The sequence below is a fragment of the Acipenser ruthenus genome, chromosome 15, assembly GCF_902713425.1.
Source record: "Acipenser ruthenus chromosome 15, fAciRut3.2 maternal haplotype, whole genome shotgun sequence".
NCBI classification, from domain to species: Eukaryota; Metazoa; Chordata; class Actinopteri; order Acipenseriformes; family Acipenseridae; genus Acipenser; species Acipenser ruthenus.
This window is the reverse complement of record NC_081203.1, coordinates 26,028,441-26,043,205: the sequence shown is the minus strand read 5'-3', so window position 1 is coordinate 26,043,205 and position 14,765 is coordinate 26,028,441. Positions and strand designations below refer to the sequence as shown.

The 14,765-nt window shown below is 37.5% G+C and overlaps 1 protein-coding gene across 2 annotated transcripts in view; it reads left to right on the top strand.

Annotated features, from left to right (window-relative positions):
* Positions 1 to 14,765, top strand: part of LOC117417231 (syntaxin-binding protein 6) — a 49,806-nt gene that overhangs the window by 24,764 nt on the left and 10,277 nt on the right. For both annotated transcript variants that reach the window (XM_058987631.1, XM_034905501.2), the window contains 2 exons: positions 12,221 to 12,351; positions 13,025 to 13,190. In XM_058987631.1, the coding sequence (XP_058843614.1) occupies positions 12,221 to 12,351; positions 13,025 to 13,190 (297 nt within the window). The remainder of the gene's footprint in view (positions 1 to 12,220; positions 12,352 to 13,024; positions 13,191 to 14,765) is intronic.

Below are 14,765 nucleotides of genomic sequence, written 5' to 3'. Positions count from 1 at the left end.
TATCCCTGCTGATAGAGATATTCAATGAGAGGTGCCCATTATTCATGTTATCTTGAGAACAATAGATGCCATTGTGATGAAAATGGTTGCATGACATTCCTCTACATTTCTTCAAGGTATCTTATTCTAGGATATGACCTACTTCTGGTCTTTGATTGGTTGAGCTTAATGAAGGCTTTAGAACCACTTGTCCAAATGAAACCATATATTTTATTAGAAGTAGTAGTTTTGCATTCATAGTAGTGACACTCATTTAAGCTACTACTGTACCTTAGGAACTGTCTGAATGGGGGTGTATGTTATGAGATGCAAGTGTGTTTTCTGATGACATAAATCTTGGTTACCTTTGTTCCATATCATCCAGAGTGTGTTACTGACACTGTCTTCTACCTCAGAATAGAGACAATAAGAGTAACACTGTGGATCTCCTAGTGGCTTGCCTGCTAAAAGGGTGGCTGCGTTACGTGCAAAGGTGAGCCAAGCACTCTATTGATTGGGTATGCCATGGGGGATTGTCACATCGTTGGCCCTGGCACTTTCACGTGGTTGGAAAATCAGCAGGACATCTGCAGGGCTGGCCTTCAGTCGCCAGCTAATATCTGCAATTAAACTCCTGGGTGTAAAAAGGGGATTGACTTGGCGGTGGGATTTGAGGACGCTCAATGACCTTCAGTTCACCTGAGCTTTTGTGGGTTGTTGCTGTATTGAATGATTTTTTTTTTTCTTAATCTGGGGACAAAATGGAGGTAAACTAATTAGACATTAATACCATAGAGATATATAAAAAAAAAAAACCTAAAGTAATTTTAGCTCAAATTATAAAGCACTGAACTCAGCTGGGATCTCGATTTCCAGCTTGATGTCAAATAGGTTTAACAATCGACTCTCCCACTGTGCCCGCTGTTCTGTTTAAATGAGCACGTACAGTAGTTTCCTTGATTTGACGTCCATTTTAATTGCATTAATAAAGGACACCCTTGTGCCATTGGTGTTAGTTTTGTATTAATCTCTTCTGGGTTTAAGAAACACAAAGCATATAATCATGTCTTTATAAATAGGATGTATGTTTCCATCCCTTTTGAGAGTGCTTACAAAACCTCTTTTGTGCCAAGTAAGAAACTAGGCATCTCCTAAAGTCTCTTAACACAGTATGTTGAACTACATTGCATTTCTAAAATGGTTTTAAATGTTTTCCACAGTATCTTCATGTACTTAATTAGTGATCACATTTACGTCTTTATCGTAATGATCCTGAATGCCACAACTACAGTATATACTGTGTAAGTGTTATCTTGTAACAGTTGTAAGTCACCCTGGATAAGGGCGTCTGCTAAGAAATGAATAAATAATAATAAACATTTAATTGGGGGACATACTGTATGAACTTTGTATTTTTTTTGTTTGTTTTGTGTTTGTTATCTGAGAGCAGGACAAATGGTAGGTACTGTGTCATTACCATTGCAGTGCGTTATCTGTAAAAACAAACAGACAAAAAAAAAGATAAAACCAATTTAGAATGATTTACATGAAAAGCTTTGTTTACTTTTAGAATAATTATTTCACTTACTCTTGGCAAATTGCGACATTTTAATATTACTGCGAAAAAAACCTTACTTTGTAGTGCTGTGAGGTTACTGCTACTAGTTGTGATGTAGCTTTTTGTTACATAATGCAGATAATGCAAAAGATTACTTGCAGGCAAGGCTAACAAGACAACCACTGGGCAGTATATGCCAAACAAAACAAATAGGATAGAAGTTGGTAGAGCATTGTTGTATATTCACTTAGTTATATTCAAGAAGCAGGAGATTTGATGGATTTTACCAGGTTTACCGCTGCCATGTAAAGTGGCAAATGATCTCTAACCGCTTAAGCCTTGTTCAGTGCACACACGATTGGTGGTTCAACCTCTTAAAATCTTGTGGTAACTTTATTTTCTGATAGACACTAATAAAGTCTGGTTTTCCAGACGAAACAGAATATGTGGTCATGATGTGTTTATGAGAACAATGCATTATGCACTGTGTAACCTCAGTTCAAGTATGTTTGCCCTGACCAGATGTTACCAAGCTGTATCGGTGGGATAAGTGAAAGGGATAATTGATGGGAAGAGAGCATGGAAGTGACAGGTTTCCTGTAATGAAATGTCAAGGTTCCGTTTCAAAACAGCATTTTGCTGGTTTTGATTCAACCAGGGAAACCTATGCCAATGAGTAATGGTTCTTAATTACAAAGTAGGCAGTAGTTCAAAATAACTCCTTTCAAGAGGTGGTGAATGTTCCATACAGTATATAAAAAAAAACACATTTACACACAGTTGTTGCATATAACCATGCTCTGTAGGTGGATACTGTAAAATGTTACCTGGATAACGTAAATGTAGTTTGTTTCATTGCTTTTTTTTCTTTTCTTTTTTACATCAGCAGCAGTTATTACCAGGGCCCATCCAGTGCATATTAAAATACAGACACATGAAACATTTTTGAAATGTTGACTTCATTTCAGTCACTTTTTGAAGGCAGTTTTCATTCAGATTTATAGCACTATTTTTCTGAAAGCCTTGGTGGTTTCTGAAAATGTAAGATTCAGTGATTTATTGCAGCAATTTTTACACCAAATGTCTGCTTCTTAAAGGTATTGGCCATTAGGGGTGTGCTGATTTGTATTTTCCAAGTAATTGCCTTTTATGAAGTATTTGTCGGCAGATATTAAATCTAGCAAAACACACCTATTTATTGTGTTGATTTCAAAACAAGAAAATCTGCCCTTCCTTCACCTTTTACAATTAACTTCCAAATTGAGTGTTTTAAAAGCCAATTGGAAGCAAATTTTCCTCTCATCCGGGGCACTGACATTTTTTACTGCCATACTGAGACAGTAAACTGACAACAAAAATTTGTTGCAAATTTAGCAATTGCAAGTGATTCATCATGTAAATGTGGCCTTTCCTTAAACCTAACACTGTGAAAACTGGGATATGTAGTTCTTTGTCGAGTTTAGTCAGAGATAACACCTTTCACAGCACTACAGGTTGTACATTAAATAAGACTGTAAGATTGATACTAAATGTGTAGACAAGGGAAACTGAGGGACTGCATTGTTTTGTGTTAAATAATTGACACGTTTTATTCCGCTGAATTAATACCTAGCAACTTTTTTTAAAGGCAGTTACTCTGAAACACCCCTATTGGTTAGATTATGTTCTCAATCTAAAGTAAATGAGATCAAATGGTGGATTTATAAGAATGGTCCCAGTACCAATAGACCAGTAGTACTATAATACATCAGTGGAGTTTAGGGTTATATCTTTGGGAACAGGATTTCTAATATTTGAAATGATGTATAGTAAATACTGTAGGATGTTGTGCTTTCTCTTAAAAGATAAAGGGCCACTTGGTGTCCTGCATTTTCATTTCAGGTGACGGGTGACTTTCTTGATTGCATATTTAAATGCGTCATTAGAAATGCAGGTTTCAGCAGGGCTTATTGCCACCTGTGATGCTGTTTATGTGCTCTTGGGAAGCAGCTCAAATCCCACCTCACAGAGTCACTGCACAGCTGCTGAAATATTTAACATCCCAACTTCTTACACAGTAGGACAGACAATGATGTGTTGCTCACTTGGGAAATATGCTGGCCAGTGTTATGAGCATTAGTAATCCCACTCTTATGGTGGTCAGGTAAATGGAAAAGGGTAATTACTAAATCTAAATGTTAGAAAAGGACAAAGCCTTAATTACAAAGTTATCATTAAAATGATATTGATGTAGCTAATGGAAGTACAAAACAGGTAAGATTTATGGAATCGTTTTGTTAGCTACAATCACTTCAAGGGAACAAAGAGGCTTAAATGTTAAACCAAAAAGAAATGCTCTTTAAGACAGCCTCGTGCCTGGTTGGTTAATAATGTGTTTTACAGCGCTTGCACATATTGTTTATCATATGTCATTAATGGGGTGGCATGTCGTTAGTAGTGAATACTGTTTCAACTCATTTATCTTACGACTCAGTAATTAAAAATGAACTCGGAGGTATAAAATGAAACTGACCAACAGGTATTGCAGATCGCCATGGCTGAAAACTGGCAGAGACGTTATATATATTTCCCTTTCATTCAGGCAATACAGCATACAGGGAATCGGGTGATGCTGCGTATACTATCCTGGCTTAGAAACCCTACCCGTCTGGACGGCCGACAGCTGCTGAGGAAGCATTCAACACCACGCTTGGGCAAATACGGGTAGTGGGCACTTGAAAGGAAGGTGGTGGATACTGATGAAACGGACTGAAGTGCAGCATTAGTTTGTTCCCAAAATTGCCACTGCCTGCTGTATCCTGCACAAACTCTTGTCAACAACAAAATGAGGTGGTTCAGGAATCAGTGGCTGCCTGTGAGACAGACGGGGAAGGTTACCAGTGTTGCCAAGTCTCACGAGAAAAAAAAGCGGCACTGCCTTTTCAAAACAAACCCACAACCCATTTTGGAGTATGGGTGTTTATGCAAATTCCAACCCGCGACTCTCAAAAACAAGCCCAGTCCTGCTTATTGTAAGCGGACTTGGCAACTGAGAAGGTTACCTCAGCCGCCAGCTTCAATTGGACAGCAGCGATCTGAGGAGGCTCGTGCTGTCAGAGATTCTCTCTCCTTTCTTTTAATTTATGTTTTATTTACTGTTGTGTTCAATATTAATGATGCAAACAAATAAAACACAATCAATACATTCATTAGCGATTTTTATTTGGTCAGTTCTGAGAGGGCATCAACAACTTGTTGGATGTTGTTGCGCTGTTTTGGGTGATTGAGCTGGCTCGTGACATCCAGTTCACCACCTATATTTATTAACGTGGAGTTCAGACACGTGTTGTCTTTGGACATAGCTGGGATCAAAAAAAGGACGGGAATTAATTCAGACATTTAAGCAGATCACTTGCTCTTCGTGTTTTAACTTTGGCGTAGTTTTTACAGCAAGGGTATTCTCAAACGGCTGCTTTAATACTATAACAAGGGCATAATACAGTTCATGGTAAGTGGTTTAATACAGAACCCCATGATTTGTAGTATAAAATATGAGCAGTGTGTTCCCGCTCTACAACTGAGTTCATGAAGATGTAGAGCTTCCTATATTCTGATTTTAAAAATCACTGAGCCCCAGTTTGCTTCGTCTGTATGTCTGGAGTGCCTGTGACAAAATGCAGGAGTATTTGCTCTGAGCTGGAGGGATCTATGAAATACGCTTGTTGTTGGCTCAGGACTTAACCCTCAGAGAGTTGCTGGCAAGGCTGCTTGCTCTAACAGCAACTCAGGCAGTAGCCAATTCAAGACTCCCAAAGCTTCGCTCTTAAGGCTTCCCAAATACAAAACAGATTTTGATTACATTTATTTGGCTCCACAGCATGCCTCTTAACTTGTGAATGACTTGGTCTTTGAAATGCTGTTTTTTGTTTTTATGTTTCAAATCAGAGAATATTAATTACATATTTTGAAGTGTGTAAATACAATAGTTCAGAGTTTTAACTACAGATTTACCACTTTCCAAGATAAGTGGCTGGGGTGGGGGGGCGGGGTATTTCTTTACACAACCTTAGCTGATCTGTAATTCCTAAAATTGTATTGCTGGGACAAACATGGAATTTTCATATTTGGATATCCATTCACGATTCAGACAAGTATAGTCAGAGCCACTTTCATCGGGACGCCTCGGGAGAAATAAAAATATCCCGAATAGGCGGCTGCCCCAATTAAATGAGAGGCTTTTCAGACGACCTTAGTCACACTTTTTTGTTGAAATGAAAAGGAAAAAATGAAATCGCATTATGATTAAATGTTAAATACAAAATTTAGTCTTATCACAAGGCAAGGCACCTGTGATGTTGACACGGCAACTTTCTTTGCAACAGCAGCCTGAGAAACCACAGGAGACTCCTCCTCCTTCAAGAGTTCAACGTGGTTTACGTAAGTCACAGCGTAATCACGTACTCAGTGCACTGTGCTACGCGAACCTATCTTGCTTTGAAAAGTGATCTCCATTCATCATTTGAAAATACTGTATCCCAATTAAACGAAGTGATGTCCCAATTAAACGACACAAATAGCATTGGGGAGAACCCTCCCAGAGTTGTATCCCATTTAAGCAGAAATCCTGATTACCAGAATCCTGATCTAGGCGGTGCTGACTGTGTTCATATATTTATTCAATTGCAAAACCTTAGCAAAGCCATTATAGGTAACACTGTATTAAAGTAGAAGAATATCCCAGAAGTAAGAATAGGTTGTGAAGCCTTACTTTACCCTAGTGAGCTGACTTGCATCTCAAATCTAAAGCAGCACGACGACTAGCTAGAGATCAATATCTGGCAGCTTGTGTTGCTGCATGCGCATCCTAATGTTGTGGACTCTAAAAAGTTTATTGACAGCCAGGAGTAAATTGAGGATCAAGAGTGGCTGTGTCGAGGATCTCTTTTTTTTTCAACATGCTAACTTAGAAAATGTTGCACAAATTCTGGCAATGTGATAAATCGGTGCAAGCCAAAACATGTTATGATACTTATTTCACATGTCTGTCAGTTGTGTCATTTCTGGTGACAATGGACATGTTTTTTTTTTTGCCTTTGGATACATGTAAAGAAATGATAGTTCGAATGTTGGATTTTATAGCACCTGTCCTGTTGCATGACTGCACCGCATCTTGAGGAGTGTGTGAGTTGGCATTTTTTCTTTTTTGGCAAAATTCAGTAAATGAGTCAGCAGATTACTCCATGCTCCTGCATCTGGTTAAAGACAAAGCAAGGTCATTACACAGGGGAACTGATGTAGCAGGTACTGCATTGGTGGCCTGGTGGGCGGGGGCACAGCTCAGAACTGCGGCACAACCTAATTGAGTTTTCAGATTTTCATCACAGTAGCAAAGGGAGTATGATTAGAATGCCAGCTAGTGGGAGTTAAATTAATCTTTTATAAAAAAAAAAAAATCCAGCAGCGTCTTTCAAACAAATGAGTGTTAAAGCTTTGATGATTTGTAAAAGGCTAATAGAGCTTCCTTTATTCCCTGGCAGTCGGCATGCTTCACAATTCATCAGGGTTTTATAATTTGAAGTGCTGAGGCTCTTTGAAGATGTGGTTTTGTGTTATGTTTTTGTGTATTTAAATATTGTTATTCTTGACTCCTTGGTGGATTCTGTGAAATGTGCAGAGGATAACGCCTACATGCATGAAACGATTATGTAAAACCAATTGCCAAGGAGATTTCACACTGAGAATTATTTAGCACTTGCTAAACTCTGGCAGAATTGAAAACCACTGCTTTTCTGTATACCTCTTTGCACTGTATTTGTATTGTGCAGTATTTACTGGTAAAAGGGGTCAATGTATTGCATCAAAGGGGAAACACAAGCTGAATTAATATATTCCTACAAGATGATGTTTGTATGCCATCTAGACTGTAGAAACAAGGGCCATTGCGGAGAAAGAGAGGGCATCTACCCCAGTCATATGTTAACTGTTTGTGGTTTGAATGATACCAGATTCAAAAACCTTACTGCTGTAAATAGTGCCAACTTTCCTAAAAGATTGTTTCCTTTACTGTACAGTAGTTGTAAGGCAATAATGGGTCTCAAAGAAGCATGAAAAGCTCAATATACAATGGTTTGATTTTACTGTAAATACAGTGCTGCCACCTTTTTTAAATCTTTTTTTTTTCTTTCCGATTTAACTTAAATTTTATCATATTGAAAGAGAATCCTCCATTGGTATTCTGTCATTCTCACTATAGTTGATGTATCAAGTTAAAAAGCAATGTTCCATTTTATATCTTGTACATTTTACTCTGTTCAGGTACTTTTTTCAGGGAATGCTAGTTCAAAACCTTAAAGACCTATTTGTCTCATGGTATGAATTTTAAACAAGAATGCCTTTATGTATGGACCAAAGTACAACTTACTTTACAGATATCTTGGTTTCTATGAATTCTAATTGGGAAACAATGTTAATATGTCTAAAAGTGTTGTACCATCACATTAGGCAGACATGAATTTACCTTTTGAAAAAATAATTCCAGCTGGAAGAATCTTTTGATAAATTAGTAATAAAGTTTGGAATTGTAACCATGAAAGTATATTCGACAGCCTCCTTCCTATCCCCACCATTTTACTATTTGATATGTGCATGTTTGTAAGTGTCTGGCAGGAGAACATTTCACCCATATTTAAAACCAATAACATTAAGTCATCTCAATTTCCAGCAGTGCAGTGTGGATTGTGTTCAACCACTGAGAAGCAAATAACTGTGCATTCTATTCCTGGGAACTGTCAGAGGAATGTTTCCTTGTAATCAAAGTCCAATTTTAATAGAACCTTAATCACCAGAGAAGAACATGAAAGACACTAAAAGCTGCACCTCACAAGATGTTAATAAAAGGCTGACAAGAATGCATCTTGCATACTGATGAATGGTCCATACTCACTTGATGCGCTTGAAGTTTCCTAAGCTATTTTTAAGTGACAGTTCTCAATTTGTGCTCTTGTAAGTCACTGTGGCATTTAATAGACCTTTTTTCTATATTCATATGCCCACTTAGCGTGTTAGTTCTACTGACCAGCTCTCACCTGATTTGAAGGCAAAGGCTATCGTAAATTGTGTGGAAGTACATTAAAAATGAATTCCATTTAAAAGAGAAAATCAATTTAAAATGGTATAGTATGCTCTATTTAGATTGCTGCACTTTCAGACCATTATTTCAAGATATATATATATATTTTTTAATGGTAAGGTACAGTTTAATTTTAATTCCCTGACATACTGTAGTATGAATCCTGATCTTGTAAAACTATGTTGCTGTGATGGTTACATTCTTAAATCTGAATTGAGTGTTACATAAGCATATAAACTCTTTCTGGCACTTTTAAAACAGAAAGACTTGCCATGGGATAACTGATTAACCTATCTTAGCAACTGAAGCTGAAAAAATCAAAATGGGCAGAGAAATACATATTGGCATTTAAAATTCAGTTTACAGGGCTGCTGTTTTGAATGGAGTTGATCTGTATACAGTTCTGCAGTTAAGTTAATACACAGGATATGATTGAAGCTAGTATACAAGTACATTACAGTTCTATTTTAAAGCACTGCATAAAACACAGTAAATGTATAATATAATGTATGCATTGGACAAACCACCCTTCTAATTACATGTGACGATTGCTGTCTTATCTAGTGTAAGTGTCTTGCAACATACTGTATTCTGATTGGTCGCCACTTGGGTGTGTAGGCCAATAACTGGCTTACTACTGAAATCCAATATACAGTGTGGGTAGAGGTAATTTGGCTTGGCTAATATTACTAATTCTGCATATTTGTCTTCTCCTTTTAGTCAGCATTCTACTGGTTCTTTTTCAATACTGAATGAGCAGATTCTAAAGTATAATGGATATCAAACTAAAGTGATCAGTTGTGCAACCAAATCGCTCTCGAAATTGCAGAACTTAATCACCTGCAACTGCTTTGTCCACACCTGAGCAACTAGTTGTTTCCTGTGTTTTAGAAGTGTGTTTTTTTTTCTGGCAATTACGCTGACCCTGCTGGTGCTGTCGGTTCTTTCCTTCAGTCTGTCATTATCTTTAGTGGCTTAACTAATTGCAGATGCAGAACTGGCTGTTACAGTCATCTCAGCTGTAGATATTTTAAATGCGTTAAAAGCAGAAGTGAAGCCACGTAAATGCTGGACAAGACCTTGGCAGAGGTGTCGTCAGAAACACGGGGCATAGAGTTGACATCTTTTTAAATGTACCGCCTCTTGTCCACAGGAAAGTAAACAGTCTGAAGGTCATACAATACAGCACCAGAATTTATGTCTAATGTGAAGACTCAATTTTTTCCTGTTAAAGATGTGTGGAAAAATATATACATTTTTATATACAGTATCAGACAGTTAAAAAAATGTGTAAACAATTAAACATTTTCATTCAGATGTGTTTGTACAGGGAGCAAATGCATATGTTGTTTCTTTGAGAAAGGATGTAATGAAAGAAAATGACTGAGAGGTTATGTTCTATCATACATTAGTAATTTTTTTCCTCTTCAGACCCCAATGTCAGACCCCGGATGAATTTAGACAGTTTCCCAGATACAATGATATTTAAAAGGTTTCGCCTCACACGGCAGGCATTCGTAATTATGAAAGGAGCTTAGACCCGAATTGGAATCTACTACCAGGCCTTCACATGCAATATCTGTTGAGGCTAAGGTTTTATCAGCAACTGTAGGTGCTGCATTTTCTTTAACAGTGTATGTTATTTCCTATTACAATTCTTGTCATTATTAAGAGTGCAACATAAATGTTTGTTGCAGTGAGAGATTAATTTGGTAATATTTTAATCAGTGACCAAACAATTTATGGATTTGTTGATTAGCTAAACAGACTACATGTGTAAATCAATGCATATGAAGAAAAACAATGGTCATAGGTCAAACAGGGCATTGTTGCAAATTTCAGACACATTCTCATGAGTTACACAGTTTGTACTGTGCATGCACACAACCCCTACCCTGGAACCCGTTTCTCTGTCACATATGGTTTATGTATCATTAACCACAAATAAAGGAAACACCTCCCCAGAATTTAGTCCACTTGAGCTGTAATAACCATTTTGTGTAATTATCGCTAGAGGTCAGATTAATGGGTAAGATGATTAGAGAAGCTTTTAACCCAGCAATTGCTTACTGTATTTTTTAACATTTTTAAATGTATCACTGTTCAGATTGAATTGCCTTATCCTAGATAATTCTGCTGCAGAATAGTCAAGTATACTACCAAATTGCTGGGTCTTCTATAACTAAACAGTAGTAGACATACTACTGGACATTTCTCATGAGAAAATATAGTGCTACACACATCATGGAGAGAGCTGTTCTAATGAAATGTGACCTGACTGGCAAGTCAGTCGCATTGTACAATAGCAATGTGTTTGACAGTCCACGAGTTCCCAGGTGGTTTTTGAAAATAATGTGAGATTTCATAGCAAAAAAAAAAAAATATTAAAACTGATTGATATGAAAGGGATTATTAGGTCTGCAGATAGGAAATACTCTGGCAAAGGTCAGCATATCCCAAAATGCAGAGCAATCTTATCTTCACACTTACTAGGTCTACAACAGAGAAGTGATAACATTTATAATTGGCTTATTCTCTTGCAACACTGACCCCTACAGTAGGTGATTCATTTCTTTGGGAAATATACTGTTGACTTTTTTTAATTGAAAAAATGCCTTATCCTATTGTATTTTGGCCCAGTTCAGTTTTATTCAGTCCGGATATATGTAGTTTTTACTTATGTTATTAAGTGGAAACAGAAGCACTGTACTATATACTGTACCAGGAAAACACTCACCAAAACCGTAGTGGAACATGTGGTCTAAAGGCAAATTTACTGCACAAAAAATACTTAAGTTTACCAGAGACCAACTTTTTCGTCTTTGGATATAAAAAAGAGTATGAAAAGAAATATTGGCAACCGAAAGAAACTGCAATTGTTAGACCTCCGTCGTTTCCTGTGCTGGACAGAGCAATAGAGGAAATATGTAATTCCTGTTGTTGAAAACCTGCTTTAATCTTTAAAGCATATGAGAAGAAACGTTAACATTTTAGTTTATGGTCCTACAGTATCTAGGTAGTGTGTGTGTGCTGTTTTCTTTACCAGTGGTTCATGAGAACATTGTTTATGTTTTCCTCGCTTAATACCAGTGCTAGCCTAATCACGAGTCTTTTAATGATGCAATTATGTATGGTGTGTGTGCATAGATCATTTATTTTTTGTCAAAAAAGAAGAGAGTGAATATCTCTGATGCTATAGTACTGAATTACTAGCCTGTTTGAAAGCTACTGTAGCTGTCGGCTGTACGAGCCACCTCGTATTCTTCTATGCTTGCTTAAATACTTTGATTTGCTGTATGACAGCATGCGACTCCTTTTGAGTACTGTATATCTCGATTCCAAAGACTTCTGATCCCACCTTCTTCATACAGGGCCAGTTGAAAGATCATGTGATTTCTTAAGAATTAGGAAGTAAACAACCAGAGCCAGCTTCTAGGATTCCACAGACTTGGATAATGCCAGGTGGATTCTGATCTAGAGAAGCGACTTAAACTTTGAACTGTTGTTAAGAGATAGGACAAACATGTTAACATACCTTTTTAAATAATTGTATTTATCCTTTTTTTTATTTTCAGTGACAAATAAGAAGCCCGCTCAGGTCTCGATTACCAAGGTCAAACAGTTTGAAGGCTCATCAGCATTTGTACGGAGATCACAGTGGACGCTTGATCAGCTACGGCAGGTGAACGGAATTGACCCAAATCAAGTGAGTCCCTTCTGCTAGCTTTATGAACATTTATTTTGAACAGTGGTATCCACTCCAGTCTCTTTCAGTAAATTCCAAGCCAGGACGTGACTCAAATCTAGTTCTAAATTGCTTAAACACCAAGGTTCAATTAAACAGTTAAAACCTGGTTAGAACAAGGACTGGGTTGCTCAAATGAACAATTCAAGATTTGGGTGGAACAAGGACTGTAATGATGAAAACACCACAATTGAGTACCACAGATTTAGACAGTAAAGACAGGGTTCAGAATCAACCAGGTTTAAAAAAAAAAAAAAAAAAAATTCAGACATTTTTATTGCTCATACAGCATGCCTCGTTTCAACTATATCTAGGGCCTGAATTTTATTTTTTGTTCGGTTTGGGGGGTGGGGTTATCGTTTTTTGGCAAAATCAGTTTAAATCGATTTTCAGTTTCTAAAATACATTGAATGTACGTTTCACCAATTCGTATACAAACGCTAACGTGCTGTGTTGAAATGAGGGTGTCCACATTAGGATTCCGGCAATGTAAACTCTGGATGCATTTTGAGTCCGAGACTGTGAGAAGTAACAGATTTCATTTTACATCTATTACCGTCCGTGTATCTGTCACACAGTCCATGCTTTTTTGTAATAAATATTTATTGTAATGTTTTTCTTTGTTCTTCTGCAGGACTGTGCAGAATTCGATTTAGTATTTGACAACGCTTTAGACCCATGGGTAGCAGGCTCAGCCACAGAGAAATGCACGTTCTTTCAGATCCTCCACCACACTTGTCAGCGGTTCCTTGCAGACAGGAAGCCAGAGTTTATTAACTGCCAGTCCAAGTTACTTGGAGGTAAGGAGAAGGAGGACCAGCATACATGCTCTCCCTGAGCCAGGGGAGAACCCTGTATTCTTTACCAACAACTTGCTTTCACCTATGACAGTTTTCCTCTCTGGCTCCTTTGCATGTTCATTTCATTTTCTCTTTCAAAATGAATGTTGCCCCGCGTGGCTTTGTCTCGGAGGTCTGGCTGTGCCAATCTCCCAAAGCATAGGCGTTCTTTGTTAGTCGGGGTGACATCTAGTCTTCTCAGATGTATCCTCTGTCCTTCTCTTCATTTTCCACTGAAGTAACGCTTATTTCCCAGCCTTGGAGGCCGATCGTTTCCATCCCACCTCCATGAGGGCAAGGTGAAAAGCAATTCACATAATTCCTATTTGCAAGTCCCAGGGCTTATTCCTCGCAGCCCTTGCTCCAGTTCCGTGAATTCCTAATCAAGCATTGTTTTTTTCTTGTGGTGGAATAGCAAGACTAAATAATGTGCTTTATGTTTTATTATTAACATTGTTATGATTCCCTAATTTGCTTTGTGTGTGCGTGTGTATGTAAATGCTAGTCCAATCTTAAATTTGACTGATAATTGGTATGCTTCTAATGTATTTGTTTCATTAATTAACATGCTGCAGATATTTTTTTTTTTATCCATCAAATACTGCTGTGAAGTATTTTAAATTGATCATTTTCAGAGTTCAACTTTAAGTTTGAGTACTTTTTAGTTTTGAGTTGTGTTAACCTTTTTTTACAATGTTAATAAACACCCTCATAATATGTAAGTAAGTGTGGGAAACAGAGGTACTGAATCAGTTAGAAGAGTGTTCATTGTACTGCATTTCAAAGTCAATGTGTCTAGTGTAACACCACTTCCGGTTTGTACAGTACAGCTACTGTACAATTCACACAGCCCACCAACAAGAGAAACAAATTAGCAGGGCATGCAGATAAAACACTGGTATAATATTTGCTGCTCTCCACAGTTTAAGTCTCACACCAGTGCAAAACACGTTTAATGAAGCTGCACATGTGTGGGACAGTAATTGTGGAGTGTACTACTCCTTTCTTATTCATGGTGCAATGTCCTGTGCATTTAACATTATGTGAATACATCGAGGACCTTACTTTTTTAAATCCCTAATTTATTTTTCATATTATATTCACAGCTTTACTGGTATGTTAATGAAGAATTACCTCTGCATTTGCTGTAGACTGCTTTATTTTTAGAATTTTGTCAAGACAAAGTACAGTAAATTATAGATTATCAACTGACTCGTTGTTCCCCAATTTGAGTAATATTGACATGAAAATCTTTCTAAGTATGCCGTAGGATAGACCTGTCGCTGTTGGCAAAATGATATCAGAAGTGCTGTAGGGACAAAAAATGCCAAGCCCTACAGCATGTGGTTGATTTTTATATAGGTAGGCCTGTTTATTTTTTATTTCGCCCTCAGGATTGGACATTGCTCCCTGCGGGCCGAGGCCTTTTTGGAGTATAACTTAGAGTGATGGAAATGCAAAGCCGTTTTATAGTTTTGAATAAATTCCAAGCACTTGCTGGCCCGTCGACAGCGTTGCATCTGTTATTGTTTTCTA